Source organism: Salvia splendens, chromosome 14 (assembly GCF_004379255.2).
Source record: "Salvia splendens isolate huo1 chromosome 14, SspV2, whole genome shotgun sequence".
Classification (NCBI taxonomy): domain Eukaryota; kingdom Viridiplantae; phylum Streptophyta; class Magnoliopsida; order Lamiales; family Lamiaceae; genus Salvia; species Salvia splendens.
In genome coordinates this window covers 23331024-23354421 of record NC_056045.1, presented here as the reverse complement: position 1 = coordinate 23354421, position 23398 = coordinate 23331024, and the positions used below count along the sequence as shown (strand labels likewise).

General features: G+C 36.4%; 2 protein-coding genes across 4 annotated transcripts; both read left to right on the top strand.

Annotated features, from left to right (window-relative positions):
* The first annotated feature begins 12146 nt into the window (after positions 1-12146).
* LOC121765749 (auxin response factor 18-like) lies at positions 12147-15595 on the top strand. 3 transcript variants are annotated; one of them, XM_042161962.1, is made up of 4 exons: positions 12147-12274; positions 13016-14203; positions 14364-15226; positions 15312-15595. In XM_042161962.1, exons 2-4 carry the CDS (start codon positions 13091-13093, stop codon positions 15379-15381), a joined length of 2046 nt encoding a protein of 681 aa, XP_042017896.1. In that variant the 5' UTR covers positions 12147-12274; positions 13016-13090; the 3' UTR covers positions 15382-15595. The 3 variants fall into 3 exon arrangements, with proteins under 3 accessions (XP_042017896.1, XP_042017897.1, XP_042017895.1); XM_042161963.1 differs by lacking the exon at positions 12147-12274 and adding an exon at positions 12296-12399; XM_042161961.1 differs by lacking the exon at positions 12147-12274 and adding an exon at positions 12300-12558.
* Positions 15596-21196: 5601 nt separating this feature from the next.
* LOC121764373 (serine/threonine-protein phosphatase 7 long form homolog) lies at positions 21197-22847 on the top strand. The gene is made up of 5 exons (XM_042160409.1): positions 21197-21554; positions 21656-21854; positions 21935-22022; positions 22102-22533; positions 22602-22847. The coding sequence occupies exons 1-5, from the start codon at positions 21197-21199 to the stop codon at positions 22845-22847; spliced, it is 1323 nt and encodes a 440-aa protein (XP_042016343.1).
* Positions 22848-23398: the final 551 nt, after the last annotated feature.

Here is a 23398-nt window from a genome sequence, read left to right as displayed (position 1 = left end):
TAGCCTTTCTGAGACAGACTTAACAATCCTTGTGATCTATCCCGGAATATCTCTATTCCGATCACATAAGATGCCTCACCCATATCCTTCATTTCAAAGTTTAAAGAGAGATACTTCTTTACATTATGTAGTAAACCCATGTCATTTGCGGCTAGCAAAATATCATCAACATATAGGACTAATATTATAAACTTGCTCCCACTGATTTTAATGTAGATACATTTATCAACGATGATCTCTACAAAGCCATATGAAACAATGATATCATTAAACTTTATATACCATTGTCTGGAAGCTTGTTTGAGTCCATATATTGACTTTCTCAACTTACATACTAAGCCTTCTTGCCCTTCTATCATGAATCCTTCGGGTTGTTTCATGTATACCTCTTCTTCTAGTACTCCATTAAAAAAGGCCGTCTTTACATCCATTTGGTGAAGCTCCAAGTCATAATGAGCCACCAAAGCCAATACAACTCTTAAAGAATCTTTCTTTGAAACTGGAGAGAAGGTTTCTTTGTAGTCAATGCCATCCTTTTGAGTGAATCCTTTGGCAACAAGGCGAGCCTTGTACCTTTCAATGTTACCTTTCGAATCACGTTTTGTTTTAAAGATCCATTTACAACCAATGGCTTTAAAACCCGTAGGCAATTCTACTAAGTCCCAAACATTGTTATCTCTCATGGATTTCATCTCATCCTTTGTTGCATTTAACCAATTTTCAGAATTGTCACTTTCCATGGCTTGTTGGAATGAGATAGGATCTTTATCAATGCTCAAGTCACATTCACTTTCAACGGAATATACCACATAGTCATCCGATATGGCCGATCGTCGTTCCCTTACTGATCGCCTTAAAGGTTCTATTGGTTCATCATTTCTTTCTTGAATTATGACTGGTTCATCTTCAATCTCAATAGGTGGGTTATGCACTTCATGTTGTTCAATAGGAACAACAATCTTAGGTGCAACAAAAGGTGGATGAACAACCTTTTCTTGAACTTCATTAAAGTCCACTTTACGAGGTTCATCACTCCCACTAATTTCAATGAACCTAGCATTACCCGTCTCAACTATCCTCGTACTATGGTTAGGACAATAGAATTTATATCCTTTCGACTTATCTGGATAGCCAATGAAATATCCACTAACCGTATTTAAATCCAGCTTCTTTTCATGCGGATTATACAACTTTACTTCTGCGGGGCAACCCCAAATACGTAAATGCCTTAAACTCGATTTCCTTCCCGTCCACAGTTCGAAAGGTGTCTTCGGAACTGCCTTACTAGGAACCCGATTAAGCATATATGTTGCAGTATTTAATGCATAAATCCACAACGAAAGAGGTAAATTACACCCACTTAACATGCATCTAACCATATCCAAAAGTGTACGATTCCGCCTTTCCGCTACACCATTCTGTTGCGGAGTACCAGACATTGTATATTGTGCACAAATGCCCTTGCTTTCGAGGTACTTTGCAAATGGACCCGGACATTGTCCAGATTCATTAAATTTTCCTTAGAATTCACCACCTCTATCTGATCTCACCACTTTAACTTTTCTATCTAATTGCCTTTCTACTTCATCTATGAATATCTTTAAGACATTCACGGATCAGCCTTTTCACGTAATAGATATATGTGACCATACCGTGAGAAATCATCAATAAAAGTGATAAAATAATTTCTACCATCCCACGAAGGTGCATCAAACGGACTACAAATATCAGTATGAATTAATTCAAGAAGTTGAGAACTTCTTGTGGCTTGTTTCTTTACTGTGTTTAGTTTGCTTCCCCTTTATGCAATCTATACACATATCTAGATCACTAAAATCCAATTGAGGAAGAATATCATTCTTTACCAACCTCATCATCCTTTCCTTGGATATGTGACCTAGTCTTTGATGCCACAAGAAAGCCGAATTTTCACTTGACACACTACGTTTTATGCCTCTACTTTCAACATTAAACAATGATTCAGAAAACTTTGCATCAAGATTGAAACTGTAGAGTGAATCAAACAAAGTACCACTTCCATAGAAGTAATCATTTCTGTACAATGTAAATACACTATTTACAAACTATTTTAAATCCTAATCTATCCAACCTACTAACAGATACAAGATTTCTAGCACAATCTAGTACATAGAGACATTCCTTAAGATCTATATGACATCCTGTGTCCAAGATCAGTCTATAGGTCCCGACGCATTTAATTTGTGCCTTAATCCTGTTCCCCATGAACAAGTATTGTTCACTTCCTTTTATAGGTTGGATCGTACTGAATCCCTGTTCAATGTGAGACACATGAGTAGTAGCACCAGAATCTAACCACCAAGTATTATTAGGCACTTCAATAAGATTTGATTCAAAGCAAATGAAACTATTATGTTTACCTTTCTTATCGAACCATGCCTTCCTTTTTGGACAATCCTTCTTGAAGTGTCCCGGTTCTCTATAGAAGAAACACTTCCTTTCCTTTTGGATCTTCTTTTCGGGGCCTTTAGGAAAAAAAGACTCTTTACGTTTGTCCTTTTTACTTGCCTTTACCTTACTGGTGCTTGCTCCTCCATGACTCATTAGATTCACAACTTGGTCACCCATCTTCTTTAGTCTCCCTTCCTCTTGAACTAACATGGCCTTTAGTTCTTTAAGGTCCCATTTATCTTTTATGGTGTTATAATTCACCTGGAACTGGCCAAATTCAATAGGAAGAGAGTTTATGATGAATTGAACCAAGAACTGTTCATGAACCTCCATTCCTAAGGTCGTGAGCCTTGCTGCCATGTTTGACATGTGTGTTACATGATCGTGAATCGGCTTAGACCAGTCAAACTTTCTTGTAGTGAGCTCACTCATTAGGCTCCCCACAATTGACTTGTCGGCCAATTTCGATTGTGAACACTCCTTTATCTTTTCAATAAATTCCCTTGCACTCTCTGTCTTAGGCATAGATGGCTTGAAACTTTCTGCCATCGTCATCCTCATAAGATTGAGACTTAGCCTGTTTGAGCGCTCCCAAGTCTCATAACGAGATTTGTCTGTTTCGGAGCTCTCTTCCGTGATGGCTGTAGGCTCATCTTCCGTAAGTATGGCATGGTCAAGTGACATAACACCCAGTGAAAACCGGGTCTGTTCTGACCATTCACCATAGTTCTGCCCATTGAATTTTACGACAGAGTTTGCAGATGCATATATATTAGACGAAGCTGCAACAATTATACATGCTTACAATTAGAGCTTTGAACTTTAAACACCAATTCAGATAACTGTAATAACATGTATTCAAGCAACCTTTGGGCAATACTTAAAACACATAATACTTTCATGTGATGCTAGAATATACTTTAATGATCAATCACATCACAAATAAGCATGTTGCCTTTGGGTATACATACTACATGTGACATTGTAGACAAGATTAATCCTTTTCGTTTTATTAACATACAATGATCCACCTTTGGGTGATCTCCAAGTATATATCTAATAAAGTTATTGATCAATCAACTTTCATGTCATTTAGCATCCTTTAATCATGATCAATAATTTAAATATTTTATTATTTTTCACTAAATAAATGTAATATAACAAGACCACTTTGGTGATAAACAAGTTATATATTATTTAAATATTGAAATCTTTAATGGGTAGAATAGCCTAATATTGTTTTAATATAAAACAATTACCCAATACACAAGCGGAAGCATATTAACCAAAATCGAAAAATCCAAAACCATTCAATTTCGATTTTGAAATCACATAAATGGTGAATTAACCAAATCTAGATTGGCTCTGATACCAACTGTATGCCATTTTTACCAACTTCTATACCGAAATCACAATCTAGATTCGTATTAATTCAACCATGTCAAATATACTGTAACAAAGAGATATAACACCAACCTCCATCCATGCTTATTAATTTGATGTAGGGTTGGATCCACTATTTGATGTTTCCCCTTAAGCTGCTATTGATGTTTTCCTCTTTTTGACCTTAAGACTTCAATGATTCTTTTGATGGATAAAGAATCAACAACTTTTACTATATGTATATATATAAGAACTGAAAGTATATATATAAATATATCGTGACTAGCTTTCTGTGCATATAACTGTTAATGTGTATTGTGTATTTCCTTTTTGGTGTGTCTTTGTAATGAACGAAACATCCATATATATAGGCACTACACAACTCTTCACTAAAAGTTGCATCTGTTCGCATATAATCTTCCATGCATCAACCGACATCTATAAAGAACAGACGTGACTGTTCATTATTATAATATCTTGATTTACTAACTAAACCAATTAGTATAATATATATACTCAACTGTCGGTCACGTTTCATGCATTAAATATGCACATACACGTTAACATACACATATATTTACATGAAAGTTAGCACATACATTTATTTATATATATAATCAATTATATATACATGTTTCTTTTCGCATATATATAATTATATATATATATATTATAATATCATAATTAGAGGTAAGAGAGGAGGGTTATCAATACACCCGATTCTAATTCACTAATCAAAACCGATCCATCACGGTATCGCCTTTTATATTAGAATCCCATATTTTAATATGAACTTAATCTTTATAATTAAACCGATAGACAAATAGGTCACATAAGAATATAAATATTCTTACATTTCCAAGATCAATTTGGATTTGTAGTTCGATAGTCGTGGAATCATTCGGATGGTCAAGCAAGATAGCCATGAGGAGTAAGTGATAAAAGTGTAAGGAGAGTGGATGGGGAGAGGGGATATTATATATCATCTTGTTTTATATCACTTGGTGGTCATTTTGTAATATTAGGTATGAAGAAACTTTAGAAGTTACGAAACTTGAAGAAGAAAATATTTATTTGGTATGTTCGTATATGGAGAAGAAGTGGTATCCGAATTTCCCCTTCTCAGCGGCAGATGAGGTGGGTGCTATCACTGGCTGGACTGCACATTGAAATCAGTTTCTCTGTTGACCCCTTTCTATTTTCTGTTGTCTTTCTCTTCTCAATGTCAATGCTGTTATTTCTATTTTAATGTTTTGGAGTTTATGGTCTCCTTTAGAATGTGGAATAAGTTTTTGAATGAAAAGGTGAAAGTATGTGTGAAATTAGTGAGGCATGTGCGATGCTAAGGTAGGTGTAGTGTGTGTAAGAACACTACACATTACATTACGCACCCACAAATAGTGGCACTATAAATGGAGGGACGAAAACGAAACCAACCAACATTTCATATGGCCCATTCTCTACGTTAACTCATATTCTAATGTCCCATTATTTTTTATTATTTTGTCTTCCTAATTTAATTCATTTTATGATTGTAAGGAGGTTAGGCCAAAATAGATCCACCTCCTTACTACATTTTTTTTATCATCAAACCACGTATGTTTATGTACTTTTTTGATGTATTGCACGTTAAGCTAATTTATTGTTTATTGTAATAGAATGCATAGTTTGAAACTTTTGTTCAATCATTTTATACTTTATAGAATCAATTCTACTATGTTTTATCAGTTTATCTTATTTTTCAAAACAAGTGACTTCCCCAATCCACTTCGTGACTTCGTATCGCACTTTTATTCTATTTTTTTCATTTATTAATTTCAAATTTTCATGCTTTAGTGTAACTTTAATATTAGTATTAACTAAGATTCATTAACCCATGTTAGGATTTATAATTTTTTAAAGTTAATATTTCTTTTCTTAGTTAAAATAGATTTTTTTGGAGTATATTCCATAATTTATTAAAATGAAATTTTTTGGTTAAAATATTAATCATGATGTATTATATAATAATAAATTCTTATTTTATGTATGTAATTTGGATTCGATTTATGGTATGTATATAATTGTTATTTTGCTAACACATTATTTAATCAGAATATACCACTTAATTAATTATCACTAATTATTTCCATTCAAAAACTATCATTTGTAGTATTGCATTCTGTTCACGTATATAAATTGAAATTTTTTTATTGGGGGAGCTGTGAGTGCTGCTTTAGTGTTAGTGGCTGTAGTATGAAACATAATAATAACTTGAAGACCACAGTTTCATACCTTATAATTATTTCGAATAATTTAGTCCATTATGTGCCTTTTTTCAGATACTAGCACTACTGTTAAACATGCTATTAAAAATACTGAAAAATATTTTTTTACGTACACGATAATAAATCTTGTCAAAATACTCATGTACAAATATTTACTAATATTTTAGCTTATTTTTAATGTATATATATAATTGAAACTCTTGTTATTATCTTATACAGTATTTGATGTGTGCATTGAATATTTACTGTTAAATTAAAATAAATTGAGATTGAATAGAGAATGTGAGAGATGAATAAAAATTAAATAAAGAAGAGAAGAAAATGTAAAGAGAGAGAATGGATGAGAGAGAAATATAATATAAAAACCAAAATATCTGTTAAAATTAAAAATGACCAAAAGGGTAAAAATGTCTAAAAATAGTGTAACAATACCTCAAATGAAATGAAGTCATTGTCCAGACAACTCTGATGAAATATTTTTTAATAGGTACTGAAAAATGGGCAAATCATAATTTCTAGAGATTTTTTTTGTAGTTTACTAAAAAATAAAATAAAGTGAGTTTATTATAAGTGATGTTAAGATTAATAAAAGTAGCTCCATGTAGGTCATTTAACACGCCGTGGGACAATTTGTTACACAGTAATAAATAAAGTTAAACTCGGAGAAAACCAAACTTAAATTTATGAGAGTAGTACTCTTGCGTCAAACTGCTTTCATTTATGAACATTACATCCACACACAATTTAGTAATCAATTGATTGTGCATTTACTAAGGATCCGTTTAATAAGCTAGTAATGCCTACATATAGATATTTATATGGTCATTTCCAAGTGTTTGATATCATATTTAAGTTACAATCTCGCCCCTTGTTTATCTCGATGACCCATCCGAACCCGCAGATTTGCCCCCAAAATACAGTGATATGTATCTCACAAATTTGATCGGATAACATATCTCCCTCAATTTGTTTACCTAGAAAGTAAAAATTTCTCCTTCGTACCCTTGCGTCAATCTTCAACCATATACTCTAAGAAATTTTGCGTCAATTCTTCGTCCAAGTAAATCTGTATCCACTCTTCCTTCTTCCGAGTAAATCTGCGTTAAAATGAACAAGCAAATCCAAAGTCCATTACCAAAATTTTCATTCGGTGCTCATTCATCACCAAATTTTATCTCTTTTTTTTTGTAATAATGAAATTCTTTGTGAGCTATTCAATTTGTTGCCTTCTTGTGATGATATTATTTTTATTTGTTTCCTTCAATTCAATATAACCGATGAATTTGTTTGATTTTTGGAACAATTTTTTTCTCATATGTTTTTGAAGATTTCTGTTTGTGGCTTATAAACCCTACACGTGTGATTACGTACACTTCTTCTCTAGGATTTGTTTGAGGCTTTCTCACAATTGAGGTGAACTCATTATCTTCCTCCCACAGTTGTGCAATGTTCTATTTCTTTGTGCAAATATTAAAGCATTACTTATTCAATAATTTGATTTATCTTTGTTTTTGTATTCTATAACCTACAATTAGGGATGTTAATTTAGCCCGCAACTTGTGGGCTGGCCCGAATAGCCCGCCAAATTTATAGGGTTAGGGCTGAAAATTTTCAACGCGATAAAATTACAGCCCGATTAGCCCGCACCCGATTAACCCGCAACCTGTTAGGGCCAGACCCGAAAACCCGATGGGCTGGCCCGAAAACCCGATAAAATTTCTATTGTTCTATTTGTTTGACTCTAATTCGACACCTTCCATTTTATAATATAGATTACTGAAAAAATAAGTTTCCATTTTATATATTAAATATATAAATTATATATTAAGTTTTTATTAATATAATAATAGATAAATGAATTAGAAACTTCAAATTCACTAAAAAATATATTTAAATTTCTAAACATGCTTTAAAATTTCTTGATGTTTATGTTTTATTTTGCATAAATCTCAAATATTAGTATTTGATCATATTATGTTTGAGTTTAAGCATATATCTCAAATTTATCACAACTAAATATTTTACATTTTATAAATATAACTAATTTTCACCATTATTTATTGGATTGATCGCATGTTAATATTATCGGTAGCAACCCGATTAACCCAATGGGCTAGCCCGAAACCCGAGCTTTTAGGGTTAGGGTTGAACTTTTATAACCCGGAAAAATCACAACCCGATTAGCCCGCACCCCGATTGACCCGCAACCCGAATAGGTTTTGTCCGAAACCTGGTGGGCTGGCCAGATTGACATCCCTACCTACAATCTATTGTGCGGAATTCAGGAATATGATGATTATTGGCATTTAAAAACTTATCATAGTAAATTTATTTAATTTTGTATAGGTCTGCCTTATATGTTTGAGAAGTTAAATCATTTGTAAGTGAATTACGGTCCAATATATAGGCGAATTATTGATGTTTTACGTGACAATGTTATAGAACGAGCCGCCTTGAGAAATAAGGAGGGAAAAAAGAGAGCCAAATATGATATTTTTTTTTGTTCCCACCTAGATTATATTGGAAATAAGATTTAATCATGTCAACGCAATAAGGACAATTTAGGAAATAATTGAATTTAATTAGGATAAATTTGTCATTGCATATTTATTTCTGATTTCATAACTTTCCTATCAAACAAAGTGGGCTTATTAGAAAATAAATTAACTAGGATATCAAACATGTGTTATTAAAATCATATCTTTCCCTAACTTGGTCCTAAATTTTGGTCACTAACTAACCTAGGTATATCCCACATTACTTATCAAACAGACCCTAAATGTTTGGTTAAATATGGTTCGGTAACGTTCCAATTTTAATGAGTAGAGGGTAAAAATGCTTTCCTAGTCAACAATATTTTTGAGGGGGGATTTTCAACTAATTGGGTTAATTAATAGTATTAGTACTATATCAAAAGTAATTGAAAAATCCGGAATGATTTCGCAAATCTTGATTTAAAGAAGATATTTAATAAATTTACATGTGAAAAAGATAAAATATCAAAAGCATTTTGTTTTTTTAATGATTTTGTTGGATCATCTTTACTACTCTATTATTATTTATAACAAAAATATCAAATGTTCTCTATTGAAATTTTAAGTAACAAAACAAATTTTTTTATAGTTTTCATAGTTACTTTCGAACGTGATTTCTATAGTTCTATCAAAACCAATTCAACACAAATCTCATAGGTATACCAAACACAATATAAAAATTAATAACTTGGATTAAATTGATTACTAAATTTTAGTAATTGATTTTTTTCACTTAATTTTATGACACCCCATAATTTACATAGGGTTTCCTTATCTAAGTGACGTCTAATTCTACTCATTAAAATATTTTCCATACTCCCTATTATTTTGACAGCCGGAATCGATGTTACTAATTTTCTATTCTATCGATCAAAATCAATATTATAGTTTAATCAATTTTCTCCGAATAATATTGATGGAGATTTTTCAATTCAGAAAATGAGATAAAATAATATAAACAGAGAAAATCAGTAAAAATCGCAGTTCTGCAAATCACATAGCCTTTTGCTTGGTTTAGAAAATCCTATGAAGCTCCAACTAAGATAAATTAGATATGTTTGTTTGCTCTTTCTTTGGTCTCTTGCTTTGTTGTTGTGCTGACCTTTGACTATTAAATTGTTACTTAGTGCGCTATTTTAGTTATGAAATAGTAACATGTTTCAAAATGAAGTTATCGAAGAATTCTATATAAAAAAATGCTAATAATTTAACAAAATCACTATTAATGTTTATTCTTGAGCTTACCCTCGTCACTTCATACTTATTTTTCATTCTTTTTTGGGTTATTATTTGTTCAATAAGATATCTACCGACGATCCAGTAACTATTTATTATGCTGCTTTCTTTTTTGGGTTATTATTTGTTCAATAAGATATCTACCGACGATCCAGTAACTATTTATTATGCTGCTGATTAGTAGACACCTCAAATGATAGGACACTGATCCTAGTGGTATTCACTATATACTTATCTTTCATTTTTTGCCGCTAATCTTTACCCATTTCATTCTTGAGCTTACCCTCATTACCATTCTTTATACCTACACTTTCACACATATCTTATCTTCTACAACTAATTTTTCCCCTCAATAACCTAACTAAAAACATACTACTCCCTCCGTACTAAGGCCACCCGCAACGCGTCACGCGGGTGGCCCGTATTCCGTCACGAAGGAACGAGACGGCGGCGTGACGCGTTGCGGCCCCCCGTCTCGTCCCCAGCCCGTTCCGTGTTCCGTCACGGCGTGACGAATGGCGAGACGTCTCGTCACGTGCCGAGGCGACGTGGCGCGCCCCGGCGCCATGCGTGACGCCCACTCGCCGGCCCGCGAGTGGGCATCGTCAAGCTGATGCAATATTTTATTTTTTAAAAAAATTCGAATTAAAAAAATGGTAATATTACCGTTTATAGTCGTTTTCCATTTTTTAAAATATTTTTTTTACTCTATAAATACTCCTAATTCATCATCATTTCACACACAACTACACACATATTCTTCCCAAATCATCTCCATTTCCTCTCCAATTTTCATCTAACATCTCATCACAAAATGTCCGGCGACGGAAACTCCGGCGGTGGCGGCTCTGGCTGGTGGGATCTCAACGCGTTCGGCGACTGGGGGAGCATGTACAACACATTTGGTGGTTCCGGTTCGTTGACGCCGGACACTCATGGTTCGTCGACGCCGGGGGGTATCAACCACCCAATTTTGACGTGGATGCATACGCCCGTCCCTCCGCCCCGCGGAATTCGCAGGGATTATCCCAGATTCGGGAGGATTCATACGTTGAACCCACTCCGGAAGAAGGCCGAGGCGGTGGAAGCTCCAAGGTGGAGCCGGAGGCGGCGGAGGAGGAGGATCTAGGCCGGCATCCGTACGGCCCTAAAGAAACGCTGGCGGTGTACAACGCCTAGATCAGCGTCTCGTGCGATCCCATCGTCGGGAATCAACAACCCCGGAAGTGCTTTTGGGAAAAGGTCACCGAGGCCTACCACCAGATTAAGCCGAAGGGGTCCCGTCTCCGCACATATAAGATGCTCCGCTCTCACTTTGACCGAGTCGACAGAGAGGTCAAACGATTCAGCGTCATCGACAAGAATGAAGCGGCTCATTACCAAAGCGGAGCCACAGGAGCCGACATTCTGAGGTCGGCTTTGCGGGTCTACTATGACGACACCGGCAAACAATTCAAATATGTCGATGTTTGGGAGGTCGTCAAGGACGAGGAAAGGTGGGCCGGCGGTGTGCGGTCCTGCACGGGCTCGACCTCGAAGCGCACGAAGCACACGGCGAGTGGACAATGCTTGTCTGGTTCGGGCGGTTCGGGCAGCGGGCCACAAGAGTTTGCCTCACAGGAGGTTGAGACCCCGGTAGACGATGCTGGGGGGTCCTCCCGTGGGCGCCGTCGGCCGCAAGGGAGAAATGCGACGAAGGCGGCTAGAGGGAGGAGGGGCCGAGCCGAATCAAGCCAGGCGGGCTCGGGCTCGGGGGGACCCCCAACTCCCTTATGGCCATGTACATGACCGCCACAATGACGAACACTTCCCGCATGACGCCCGTCAAATACCAAGCCTGGCTTAACGGAATTACGTTTATGGTAGCACAACTTGGCGTTCCGCCTCCTCACGGCTTCAGTACACCTCCACTGCCCTTCGGGGGATGATTCGCCGGCGGAGTAGTTTTTTTTTTATTTTCCATAAAATTATATTTTAAATTATGTTATTTTTATTTTTTTAGGATTTTAATTGTCTTTTATTATTTTTTTTAATTTTAAGTTGTATTTTTATTTTATGTTGTAATTTTATTTTATTTTTAATGAAGTGTGTTTTTTTAATTGAATTTGGTTGGAAATAAAAATAAAAAATGAAATTGAATGAATAGTAATTTAAGGGAGGATAAGAGACCGGGATGCAGGTTCCGTCCCTTAATTAAATGATGGAGTAAAAAAGTATAGTGGGGATTGCGAATAGTTATTTAAGGGACGGTTCAGTGACATCAAGAGTTGTGAATGGCCTAACACTAACCCCGTTGTGGGTGCCTTACACGTGCAATTTATTACACAACCAAAACAAGAAATACGATAATTAGAAAAGTGGTAAGTTTGTTTAATGGTGGAATCTAAAGGTGCATCAGAAGTTTCTTCAGATCCGATAAAGAAGGTCAGAAATATTACTTTATTATTTTTGTCTTCATATAGATTCATTTTAGTCTTCCTCAAATATCAGAAACTAAATTCGGTAGCCGATTATCGTGTTTTATGAAATAATAATCGAAGAAAAAACCAGTAAGTCGGCTTAAAGACTGTTTCTTTCTGTTGTGAAACATTTACATATATAAATATCTAGAGAGAGAGAGAGAGAGAGAGAGAGGGAGATATGCGAATGGAGTTGAGTGTAAGTACGGGAGAAATGAAGAGGAAGCTCAAGTAGAAGAAAATCAACGGGTTCTCATCTTTTTGCTTTTTAACATATGGAGATTTTCGTTTACTCTTCCCAATTCATCTGAACAATTGTTCTCGCTTTCAGTTTGATTTTGTTTTTAGCTTGAATTCATTGCTTTATGGTGTGAATTTGGAGGAGGGCGTGGAAAAAAATGTTCAAAGATTTCATCTTTTGTCCTATTGGAATACTGTTGGGTTCGTGTGTATATGCTAGTCAATTTTTTGTCTTGGAAATGGTATTTATTGTGGTCTAATAAGCCATTAGTTCGTTGCCGGTACATAGAATTCTTAGCAGAAATCAAGATTAGCAGTGGTCAAAATTTGATGAAAATGAGATTTTGGTCATTTTCTTGACAATTAATGTTCAATTTTCGACATTTAGGAATTCGATTTCCATGTTGAGCTTTTAATTGAGAAACCGTGTTTTTTTCTGATTGATTAATTCATTCAAATTTTGTAGCCAATTTGTGTCTGAAGATTTTGAGAGGAAGGCTTTGACTGTTGTTGAATCTTGATATAACGTTGTTTACTTGAGATGCTTACGTTTATGGAATCTAAGGAGAGAAGCAAAGAGAGTGAGAAATGTTTGGATTCTCAGCTGTGGCACGCCTGCGCCGGTAGCATGGTGCAAATGCCACCGGTGAATTCGAATGTGTTCTACTTCCCTCAAGGCCATTTCGAGCACGTTTCTGGTAGTCTTGATCTTAGGAATTGTCCGAGGCTGCCTGCCTATGTGTCTTGTAGGGTGTCTGCAGTTAAGTTCATGGCTGATCCTGATACGGACGAGGTTTTCGCCAAGATTAGATTGGTCCCGGTTGAAGGGAACGAGGTTGATCTTGATAAGGATGGTGCTGCTGAGGTTAATGGCCTTGAGAGTCAAGATAAGCCTTCCTCGTTTGCCAAGACGTTGACACAGTCTGATGCCAATAACGGTGGAGGCTTCTCGGTGCCTAGGTATTGTGCGGAGACAATCTTCCCTCGTTTGGATTACACTGCTGATCCTCCGGTGCAGACCATTCTGGTCAAGGATGTGCACGGGGAGGTTTGGAATTTTAGGCATATCTACAGAGGGACGCCCAGGCGCCACCTCTTGACAACGGGGTGGAGCACGTTTGTGAACCATAAGAAGCTCGTGGCAGGGGATTCAATCGTGTTCCTTAGGGCAGAGAACGGTGACCTTTGTGTTGGGATCAGGCGTGCCAAGAATGGGATTGGTGGTGGATCCGAAGTGCCATCGCAGTGGAGTCCTGGTGGTGGCGGCTGTGCCTTGCCATATGGAGGCTTTTCTATGTTCTTTAAGGAGGATGAGAGCAAGTTGAGTCGAAATGGCGGTGGGAACAACAATGGGAGTTTGGTAAGCAAAGGGAGAAGAGTGAAAACAGAAGATGTTATCGAAGCAGCAACGCTGGGTGCTAATGGAAAGCCCTTTGAAGTGATTTACTATCCCCGAGCTAGCAATCCCGAGTTCTGTGTGATGACGTCTCTTGTGAAGGCGGCCCTTCAAATTCATTGGTGCTCGGGGATGCGGTTCAAGATGGCCTTTGAGACAGAGGATTCTTCTCGCATAAGTTGGTTCATGGGAACCATATCATCCGCGGTGGTTGCTGATCCTGCTCGATGGCCCGATTCCCCTTGGAGGCTTCTACAGGTGTGACTCATTGAACTCAAATCTTGTAGTGATTTCTGTTTTCAAATTGTGAGTTACTTGTAATTATAAATTAATGTGATTGAGTTCTTGTTGAGATTGTATGGTCTGTGTCATAATACTTATATTAAGCTTGTTCGATAATGGATGTGAATCGTTGTAGGTGAGGTGGGACGAACCCGATCTGCTTCAAAACGTGAAACGAGTTAATCCTTGGTCAATCGAATTAGTATCAAATCTTCCCAACATCCATCTATCCCCTTTCTCATCTCCTCATAAGAAGCTAAGATTACCACATCCTCCTGATTTTTCTATCGACGGACATCTTCCATTCCCGGCCTTCACCGGCAGCCACCCTCTCGGGTCAAGCTACCCCTTCGGTTGTCTCACAGATAACGCTCCTGCTGGCATGCAGGGAGCCAGGCATGGTCAATATGATATAACATTATCCGACCTCCATTTCAGTAAACTACGATCAGGTCAGTTTCCACCTGATTCTCATCGACCTCTTGACAGAGCCTCTATACCTATCCGGCCCTCCAACCCCTTTGTCTCTCAACCGAGCAACGATGAGAACATTTCTTGTCTTTTAACCATGGGAACAATTTCAATTCAAGGATCAACCAAGTCTCAAAATCGGAAGGAAGCCCCATTCGTGCTTTTTGGTCAAGAAATACACACGGCGAAGCAGATTTCTGTAACCTGCTCCAGTGACACTGTTTCCACTCGTCGTACTGTGAATAGCTTGGATGAATCCGGATTTTTTCCTAATAGGAACGATGCACGTGAACGGTCATCGAGCAAGTGGTTTCAGTCGGAGCTAAACATAGAGACCGATCACTGCAAAGTTTTCATGGAATCTGAAGACGTGGGCCGGACATTGAATCTTTCGTTGCTTGGATCGTACGAGGAACTGCACATGAAACTGGCAAGCATGTTTCGGGTCGAAATCACGGAGATTGCAAAGCACATCCACTATCTTGATGACACAGGTGCAGTGAGGCAACTTGGTGAAGAACCATTTAGGTAAAGCTAGATAATTATTTTATGAATTTCATTAATGCATCTATGTCTATACACACTAAAAAATCTCTGTTTTATGATGTTGCAGCAAATTCTCTAAAACAGCAAGAAGGTTGAGAGTTGTAGCTGATTCTAGCAGTGATAGTGTAGAAGTATAGAGATTTTTGAAGAAGATTTATTACTACAAGTGTTGTTAGTTAAGTTATGTTGAGCTTATTCTTTAGAAAAGTGTGAATGGATGTGTTTTTTTTTGTTTGTGTTTGTTGGATTCTTTTTTCTAGTGTTTGTTTGCCTAAGGCAATTCTTGAAAGATGACCCTTTGTAACTTCAAACTTGTTTCTTTAAGCTATTTATCTTGTGATTTATTTTGTATCTAAGGAGTTGTAAACTAAGCCACTAGTTCAAGTGAAAAATAGACAGATATTCCAAGTTTTGGTTATGAAAATCAAATTGGAAGGATGTGGTTGGTAATTTTTCGATTTCTTTTTGTACGTGTAAGTTAGTAATTTTTCATGTTGGAATAAGAGAATTTGTATATAGGCTAACGCAACAAATTAAAAGCGTCATAAATGGACGAAATTATTTATAAAACAAAACATTTATAATCTTTTGGAGTCATTTATAATCTTTTGGAGTTTAGTGGGTAAAATTAGGTAATTTGTAGGAGAGAAGAATATAGTATGAATGTGTGTGTGGAGATACTTAGCCTAGAAGTGTAGATTATGATATATGAAAACGAGGTGGAAGGAAGTGATAAATTAAAAGGAAAAAAACAAGGCATGCGTGTGGGTAAGAAAATGAATTAATGGTGTATACAATTATATGTAGAGAAACACAAGTCGCAACCAAACCTAGACTTTTTGGATAGTTTGTGACATCAGATTTCCCGGTTCAACCGCCGCAAGTCTTGCTAATGACTATATTAATCAATATTTAATCCCAATTTCCATGCTTCTTCTCAGTTGTTTATCAACTAAACTCATTTTTTAAATGCATGAGTTTCTCTCATTTGTTCAAACTTTTGTAGTAAAAAAACGCCCCCAACTGTAGTAAGTATTTCCCAATAAAAACATGGACTACATTTCGTCCTCTACTTTTACAATCAAAGTCTTAATAAGTGATGTTAGTAGACATACAAAATCAACAAACTGTAAAGGGTGAAAAGGCCAGTAACATCGTTTACTAAGTGCATGTTTGGTAGGAAAGATAGATAAATAAAATATGATAAGAACAGATCATGTTTTATCATTCATTCATACATATACATAGAAGAGTTATCTACCCTACACAAAATACAGTAATTTCTTATCAACAAGCTCACTTTAAGAGTTTCAGTAATTGTTTTTGCAATTTTTAAAAGAATAATATGGGTAATTAAGCATAACCTGATTCTATTGCTAAATCAGTAGAGGGGCTGTGGAAGTAGGTAGGTATACATAACCAAAACCAATTTACATATATCATATGAATTATGACACTGAAATTAATATATAAGACCATGAAAAGAATAGAATAGAAGGAGACAAACTTAACTACTATTTCCAAAGTTTTGTTTTATTAAGGAAAGCCTTTATAAGTACAATTGTTTTCAGCATATGCATTCCAAAATTTGTGCCATAGTTTCTACCAAAGCATAATCGGGATCTGTAATATTTTTATTTTAATTTGCAATTTTGTGAAATATGTTTCTGTATCTTCATACACGAATTTAACATTGGAACTTGATTTTCATGGAAATTAAGTAATCAACATGATCGAGAATCAATCATGCATATGCTGTTTCGGTATTCTTCATGCAGAATCAGACGTGCAGTGGTGCACTCTACACATATATACTAAAATCTCAATAAATCGAGTAAATCAACACTCGAGACTACCTAGATTTTTTTAATTAAACACATAATTGTGCCACATTAAAGATCCATATTTTCCATCAATTTTGTACATGTATGTCAGTATGGATCAATTAATAGTAAGTATAAATTTGAAAAAATTAACATATAATGCAGCTCATTTGCTAATGTTATAGTAGTACTATACTTTTGGATCGCTCTCATCATTATCAAGGCAAATCTAGCTATAGGACTTATTAGGTTTTGCATATAAAAAGAATAGAGTCCTTCACTCCAAGGTGCTGCTATACTAAGCTTATTGATTTTCATGACATTATTGACTTATTATTGCCATATGACTCAATTCCACTTATTGGAATATTCGTGATTTGGGCTTGCTCGAGACTCAATTTTGTATGCTGGGACTTATTTTTAGGCCTATTTATTGTTGGGGTAAATCAAATTTACTTTTATTTGGCCCATTGATTTTCTTTCTAAATATGATGGTCCTAGAAAGGGTCAGGGAGCAGTTCAACAAAGCAACAATAAAAGGAACACTAGCAATGACACGATAGAGATAGATGGTCAATAGGCACCACACATAACAACACTTTCCATGCTAAGATAAATCTAAACGACAATAACAAATAACACCAAAAAAAAATCCAACAACAGTCAAAGGATGAAACAGCACCACCTTAATTATTCCAAACGGCCAAAAACCAACACATCAAAACTCCACGAACAAGCAAAATGAAGTTCAAAGCTGACTTTGTTTCCATACAGATCATGCAACTATAAGAAAGAGGGATGTCTATATCTTCTTATCAAATTTGAAAAACACGACCCTCATCCAGCTATGAAAGTGCGCGAACGGATCTTAGATTTCCAACTATTACAAATAGTACATGTTGATTAAATGGGTTGTTATGTTGGTGGACTATTATTTGGGCCTTGGGATTAATTTTGGCCCAGATTGTTTGGGCTTCTGCTTTGCCCTAGCCCATTTACTTGGATGATATACACCCCTCACTCCACTTCACCGCCTCATCTTCTGCCTCTCACTTCTCTCTCTCTACATGCTTTCTGGCGATTTAGTTTCCCTGGTGTTTCTTCTTCTCTGATGATTCTCTGAGTGTTACACGATGGTTTATCACGAGTGTTTGAGTGATTAAACGTGTGTGTGGGTGGGAGATAAGCAACTGCTTCGGTTGCTTGGGTTCCAGAGAAGTTAGAGTTTCTTGTTGAGAGGTTTCTTGTGAAGTGAGGTTCTGAGAGTGATAGATCAAGTGTAGTGGAGTGGTTTGGGGTTGGAATCCGTGGTTTGTGAAGTGTTTTCACGGTTGGATTCAACGTTGCTCCCTTGGATCGTGGTTTTGGTGAATAGATCTGTACTATTAGCGGGTGGCTGAACCATAGCTACAAGATCTATGCGATTCATTTGATTTCTCTCTTTTTCCCTGCATTATTTGTTTAGATCCGAGAGGATCTTGTATTTTGCTACTAACTAGGGTTTCTATTGTGCAGGGTTCTCGGTGGTTCTTGGAGCTTCTGGTCCAGGAGTGTTGTGTTCGAGATCTTAGCTAGTTACTGTTGTATTAGCTTGTATTTGTTTGTAATATCAGTCGCTTGGTTGATAGTTTGACTGAGCTATCTTGTACAAGACCAAAGAGGTCTCGGTAAATAGTGAATCCAAAGTAGTATGATCCCTACAATACAAGTAGCAAGAAAATACACACCCAAAGATAGTACGATCAACAATTTCCGTTTCCTTCTTGCATAAAATGTACTGGTCCTAATTTGTAGAGCCTCTCCTATTCATAAATTAAACCTTATCCATGTACAATAACATTAAAACAACATAGAACATTATTGTCTAATATTAGTTGTATTGAATAACCCACTCTAATCAATCATATTATGTTTATCCAAAATTTGAACCATAAAATAAATGACAGACAAAATATTGACATGATGAGTAATAAAGGTTTGGATAAGCGCCATTGTCAATAGCTTGGCCACTTGTTTTCTTACCTACCGATGCAATAACAAGACCAACTAATTTTGTCTTAATGATGCAGCCTTTCCTTCTCAATAAGTAAAAAAAAGTCCATCTTTCAATCTCTCCAATCTCCAAATAACAAAGAAAAGGCAAAGGTTAGTTTTTCGTTACTTCCCACTTTTTCTAACACCCTAGAAACAATAACAATAATAACAAAAATTTTTGACCACTTAACACAGGTATATATGCAAATCAGTATAAATAATTATCCTCCAAAGTTTTTAATGCGTGTTTAGTTTTATTAAAGTCACGTTGAAGATTTGATACATTACAAATTAATTTGCTTTAAAAGTCCAATTCAAGGTTTCAAAACTTTTATGATACGGGTAATAAATTAAAATTTAAATCTAACATGGACATTATCATTATATACGATTGGCGCAACACACATACATGTTTTAGTAGAATTTTCTTCATAAATAATTTGTTATCATTTTTTTAATTAATGCTATTCTGTTTATATAAATCAAGCCAATTTAATTTTTTTCTGACAATTTTAACCATAGAAAATACTAGATACTATTAATTGTTTTAATATCGCCACATATTTCTTGGCCAAGTCAATTTTAATTTAATTACAATGAATGATCACATGTAGATCGTGGATGTTACCAACACAAAACAATCTAACTGATTATCATAATCTACATCAATCCTTAAACCACAAAAACTCCAAGTAGCTAAACTAAGCTAGCTAATTATAATACTAATAAATAATTTAATTTTCAAAGCCAATTTGTTTCCAAATGGCATTTCTAACAAGAAAATCGGATCCGTGGAGGAGTCTACGACTAGAATAACGAAAATATACTCATTTTATTATTTCTTCCATATATGGGAAAAACGACACCCTCGTTGGCGTGTTATTAAGTAAAAACGCCAACACGGTTGGCGTTTTACAATTTCCTCTGATTTTATACAAATACAGTTTAAAGTGTAACACGCCCACTTGGTTGGCGTGTTACAATAAAAAAAACGTCATCTGTGTTGGCGTGTTTAGCAAATTTTGGATAAAATAAATCCTAAAATATAATACATACTCGCCTATCCCGCTGGCGATTTATAATTAGAAACGCCGACAGGATTGGCGTGTTTAAAGAAGAGACGCCAGCCATGTTGGCTTGTTTCGATTAAAAACGCCAACACGGTTGGCGTGTTTAGACAGAATCATATATCAGCCTCTCCTCCCCCAAATCGCGAAACTCACACCACACACATCGCGATTTTATCCAAGCAGCGCCCTCTTCGTCGCGATTTCGCCCTCTTCTCTGTAATTTCGCCCTCCCTCCATCAATCGGTGCTATTCTTCCCCATTTTCGTAGGTTAGTATGCTTATCTTTTGCATTATTAGAGTAATTGTTTGATAGTTATTTAGGGTTTGTAATGAGTTGTAAATTGAGTTGAAATATTGTGTTGCATTATTATTTAGCATATTGGCTTGTTTGAAATGACATTATTGTTGATTAATAGTTGAGATATTGGTGTTTAGTTAGGGGGTAAATTTGATTAAAAACATAAACCATAGTGTTGTTCTAGCTTAAAAATTGGGCAACTTGATTTGGTTTATGTGAGATTTTAAAGTGGTGTTGCATTATTTGGGTTTAGGTGTTACATTATTTGATATTGGGTTCAATAATGACAAATTATTGAAATTGTTTAGGTTGTTGTATATTGTTTAGTTTGAATTGTTAATGTTGTGTAGGTGAATTGTGTTATAATTTTGTGTAATGTTGTGTAGGTGAATTTGTGTAATGTTGTGTAGGTGAATTTGTGCATTTTTGTATTGTGCATTATTTGATATTGGCTTAAATAGTATCCAATTGTTGAAATTGTTTAGGTTTGTGTATTGTTTAATTTGAATTGTGAATGTTGTGTAGGTGAACTATAATATCATCTTCAAGTTCTCGTCGAAGACTCTTATGTGGTCCTGAGGACCCTTCCGTCTTGTATCTTCAGAGACAACACGTCTCTAATAATATATGGGCGGGAGTTGAAACAGAAGACGTCCGCTGCAGAAGATATGAAGGAATAATTTGGGATGTTCTCATACACCCCCGTGTATTGGCAGTAGTAGACGAGATGGGGTTCGGCGGCGTATTGAGGTGTGGTCAACCGAAGGACATTGACCACCATCTTATTACCGCGTTGATTGAACGCTGGAGGCCAGAGACTCATACGTTTCACTTTCCATACGGTGGAGCGACAGTGACTTTGGAAGACGTGGAGGTCTTATGGGGCTTCAAAGTTGACGGGGATGCTGTGACGGGTTACATCCCCACTAAAGATGTCAGCTATTGGATACAACTGTGTTTGGATTATCTTGGATTTGTACCAGATACAGTTGAACTGAAAGAAATGGTTTGGAAGCAGACAAGCTTATCAAATCAACTGAGGATTGAGTTGAGTGATGAACACGACCAGTACATATATGTTCAACGTGCTCGAGTTTATTGTCTGTTGTTACTTGGTGGTCTGATGTCCTGAACGCCTCCGAAAATAAAATTTCATTCTTCTACTTGTAATTTTTCATGGATGTAGAACTATGTGCTAGCTATAGCTGGGGTGGTGCGACTCTTGCTTGTTTGTACCACAATTTATGTGAAGCTGCTCTTGCTAGGAGGAGCGATGTCGGGGGAGCGTGTACTTTGTTACAGTTGTGGGCTTGGGAGAGAATCCCAAATATAAGATCGAAGATGCTAAATCCCGTACATATAGACTACGCACCATGTGCTGTCGCGTAAGTTGTTCACTAATTAATTTTTTAAGTATAATTTTTATTAATTTTCGTGTTATTCGCTCATAATTTAATTTTTTTAGATGGGGTGGTCCGACATCATATGTAAAAGCACTTGGGCATTGCATTGAAAATTTCAGAGATCAGTTCTCCAGAATGCACGCCAACCAAGTAAGTTATGTAACCTAATTTGTTTTTTTGTTTGCTGTTTTGATTGAATTTGTTTTGACTAAATTTGTTTCATATGTAGTTTATTTGGAGGCCTTATGTCATGCGAAACATGCCGGACATTTGTGTTGACGGTCGTCCTATATGGACGTCGATCACAACTCTTAATTGCTGGAATATGGTTGAGCCACACTTGCCACAACGAGTGTTGCGACAATTTGGGATTGTCCAACCGTATATCCCGCTTGTCAACCGGTTCCACGGATCTGATTTTGTGAAACGGGATCGTCATGGCAAATCTGGCCGAAATTGGGTTGAGTACCACGCCAATCATATACAGGATTGGGACAATAGGCACAACATGGTGTGGACTGATCTGGAGTACTCAAATGAGCCTATTGCAACTGATGAATATATAGATTGGTTTCGCCGGATAACTGTGGTGTACTTAACTAAACCTGGCGTGCATGCTCAAGAGGGCTTCCATGAAACGGCATCCTCTCATAGCTACGCGGTAAATTGAAACAACTATTAATTATTTAAATTCATATGATGAAATGTAATTAACTTTGAAAATTGTAGGTGGAGACGCTACGCCACTTTCTAAGTGGGCAAGACATGACAGGACGACCGGATTTGTTCACAATTTCGAGGATGGTTGAAGATGGTCTGCAGATATCTGGGGAGACTGAGATGATGGACTACCGTCCTTCCCAGCGCTCTGAGCTGGACATTGACATGCCCGTGAGGCAAAAGGGAAGCGACGTGGAAAGAAGAAAACTGCTGGTGGAGAGTCGTCATCTTCAAGGATGGATGCTCATTTGGTAGATGATTCCGATGAAGATTTTATGCCTCCACCTCCACCTAGATCTGCAGTTCGAGGTCGTCATTCTGTCAGCCACACTGGTGGTACATGTGAAGATATTAATCTCAGTGATGTCCACCATTCTCCACCTCGGTCTTCCGTGCGAGATGACTTTTTTGGGGTGGATTTAGATAATGTCGTTGTTGAAGATACTCATCCCTATAGACTCCCTACTTCCAGAATCGGGAATGGAATCCGTGGCCTGTTTATGCGGAAAAGTTGAGACGATTGAACTAAACAACAACTATTTTTGTTTGTTTATTGAGTTGAACATTGTAATGTTTATATTTGATAATTTTACAACTTCTCTTTCTATTCGTATTTATATTTTTGAAGTGAGAATGATTGCAATATTCTGTTTTGAGCATTGTAATAAGCAAGATCGGGTAGAAACGGTTGGTTGAAATGGAAGCAAACATTCTGACTAAACATGCCTACACGGTTGGCATTTTAGAGAAAAACGCCTACGTCGTTGGCGTGTTTACAAAAAAACGCCAATTTGGTTGGCGGTTTA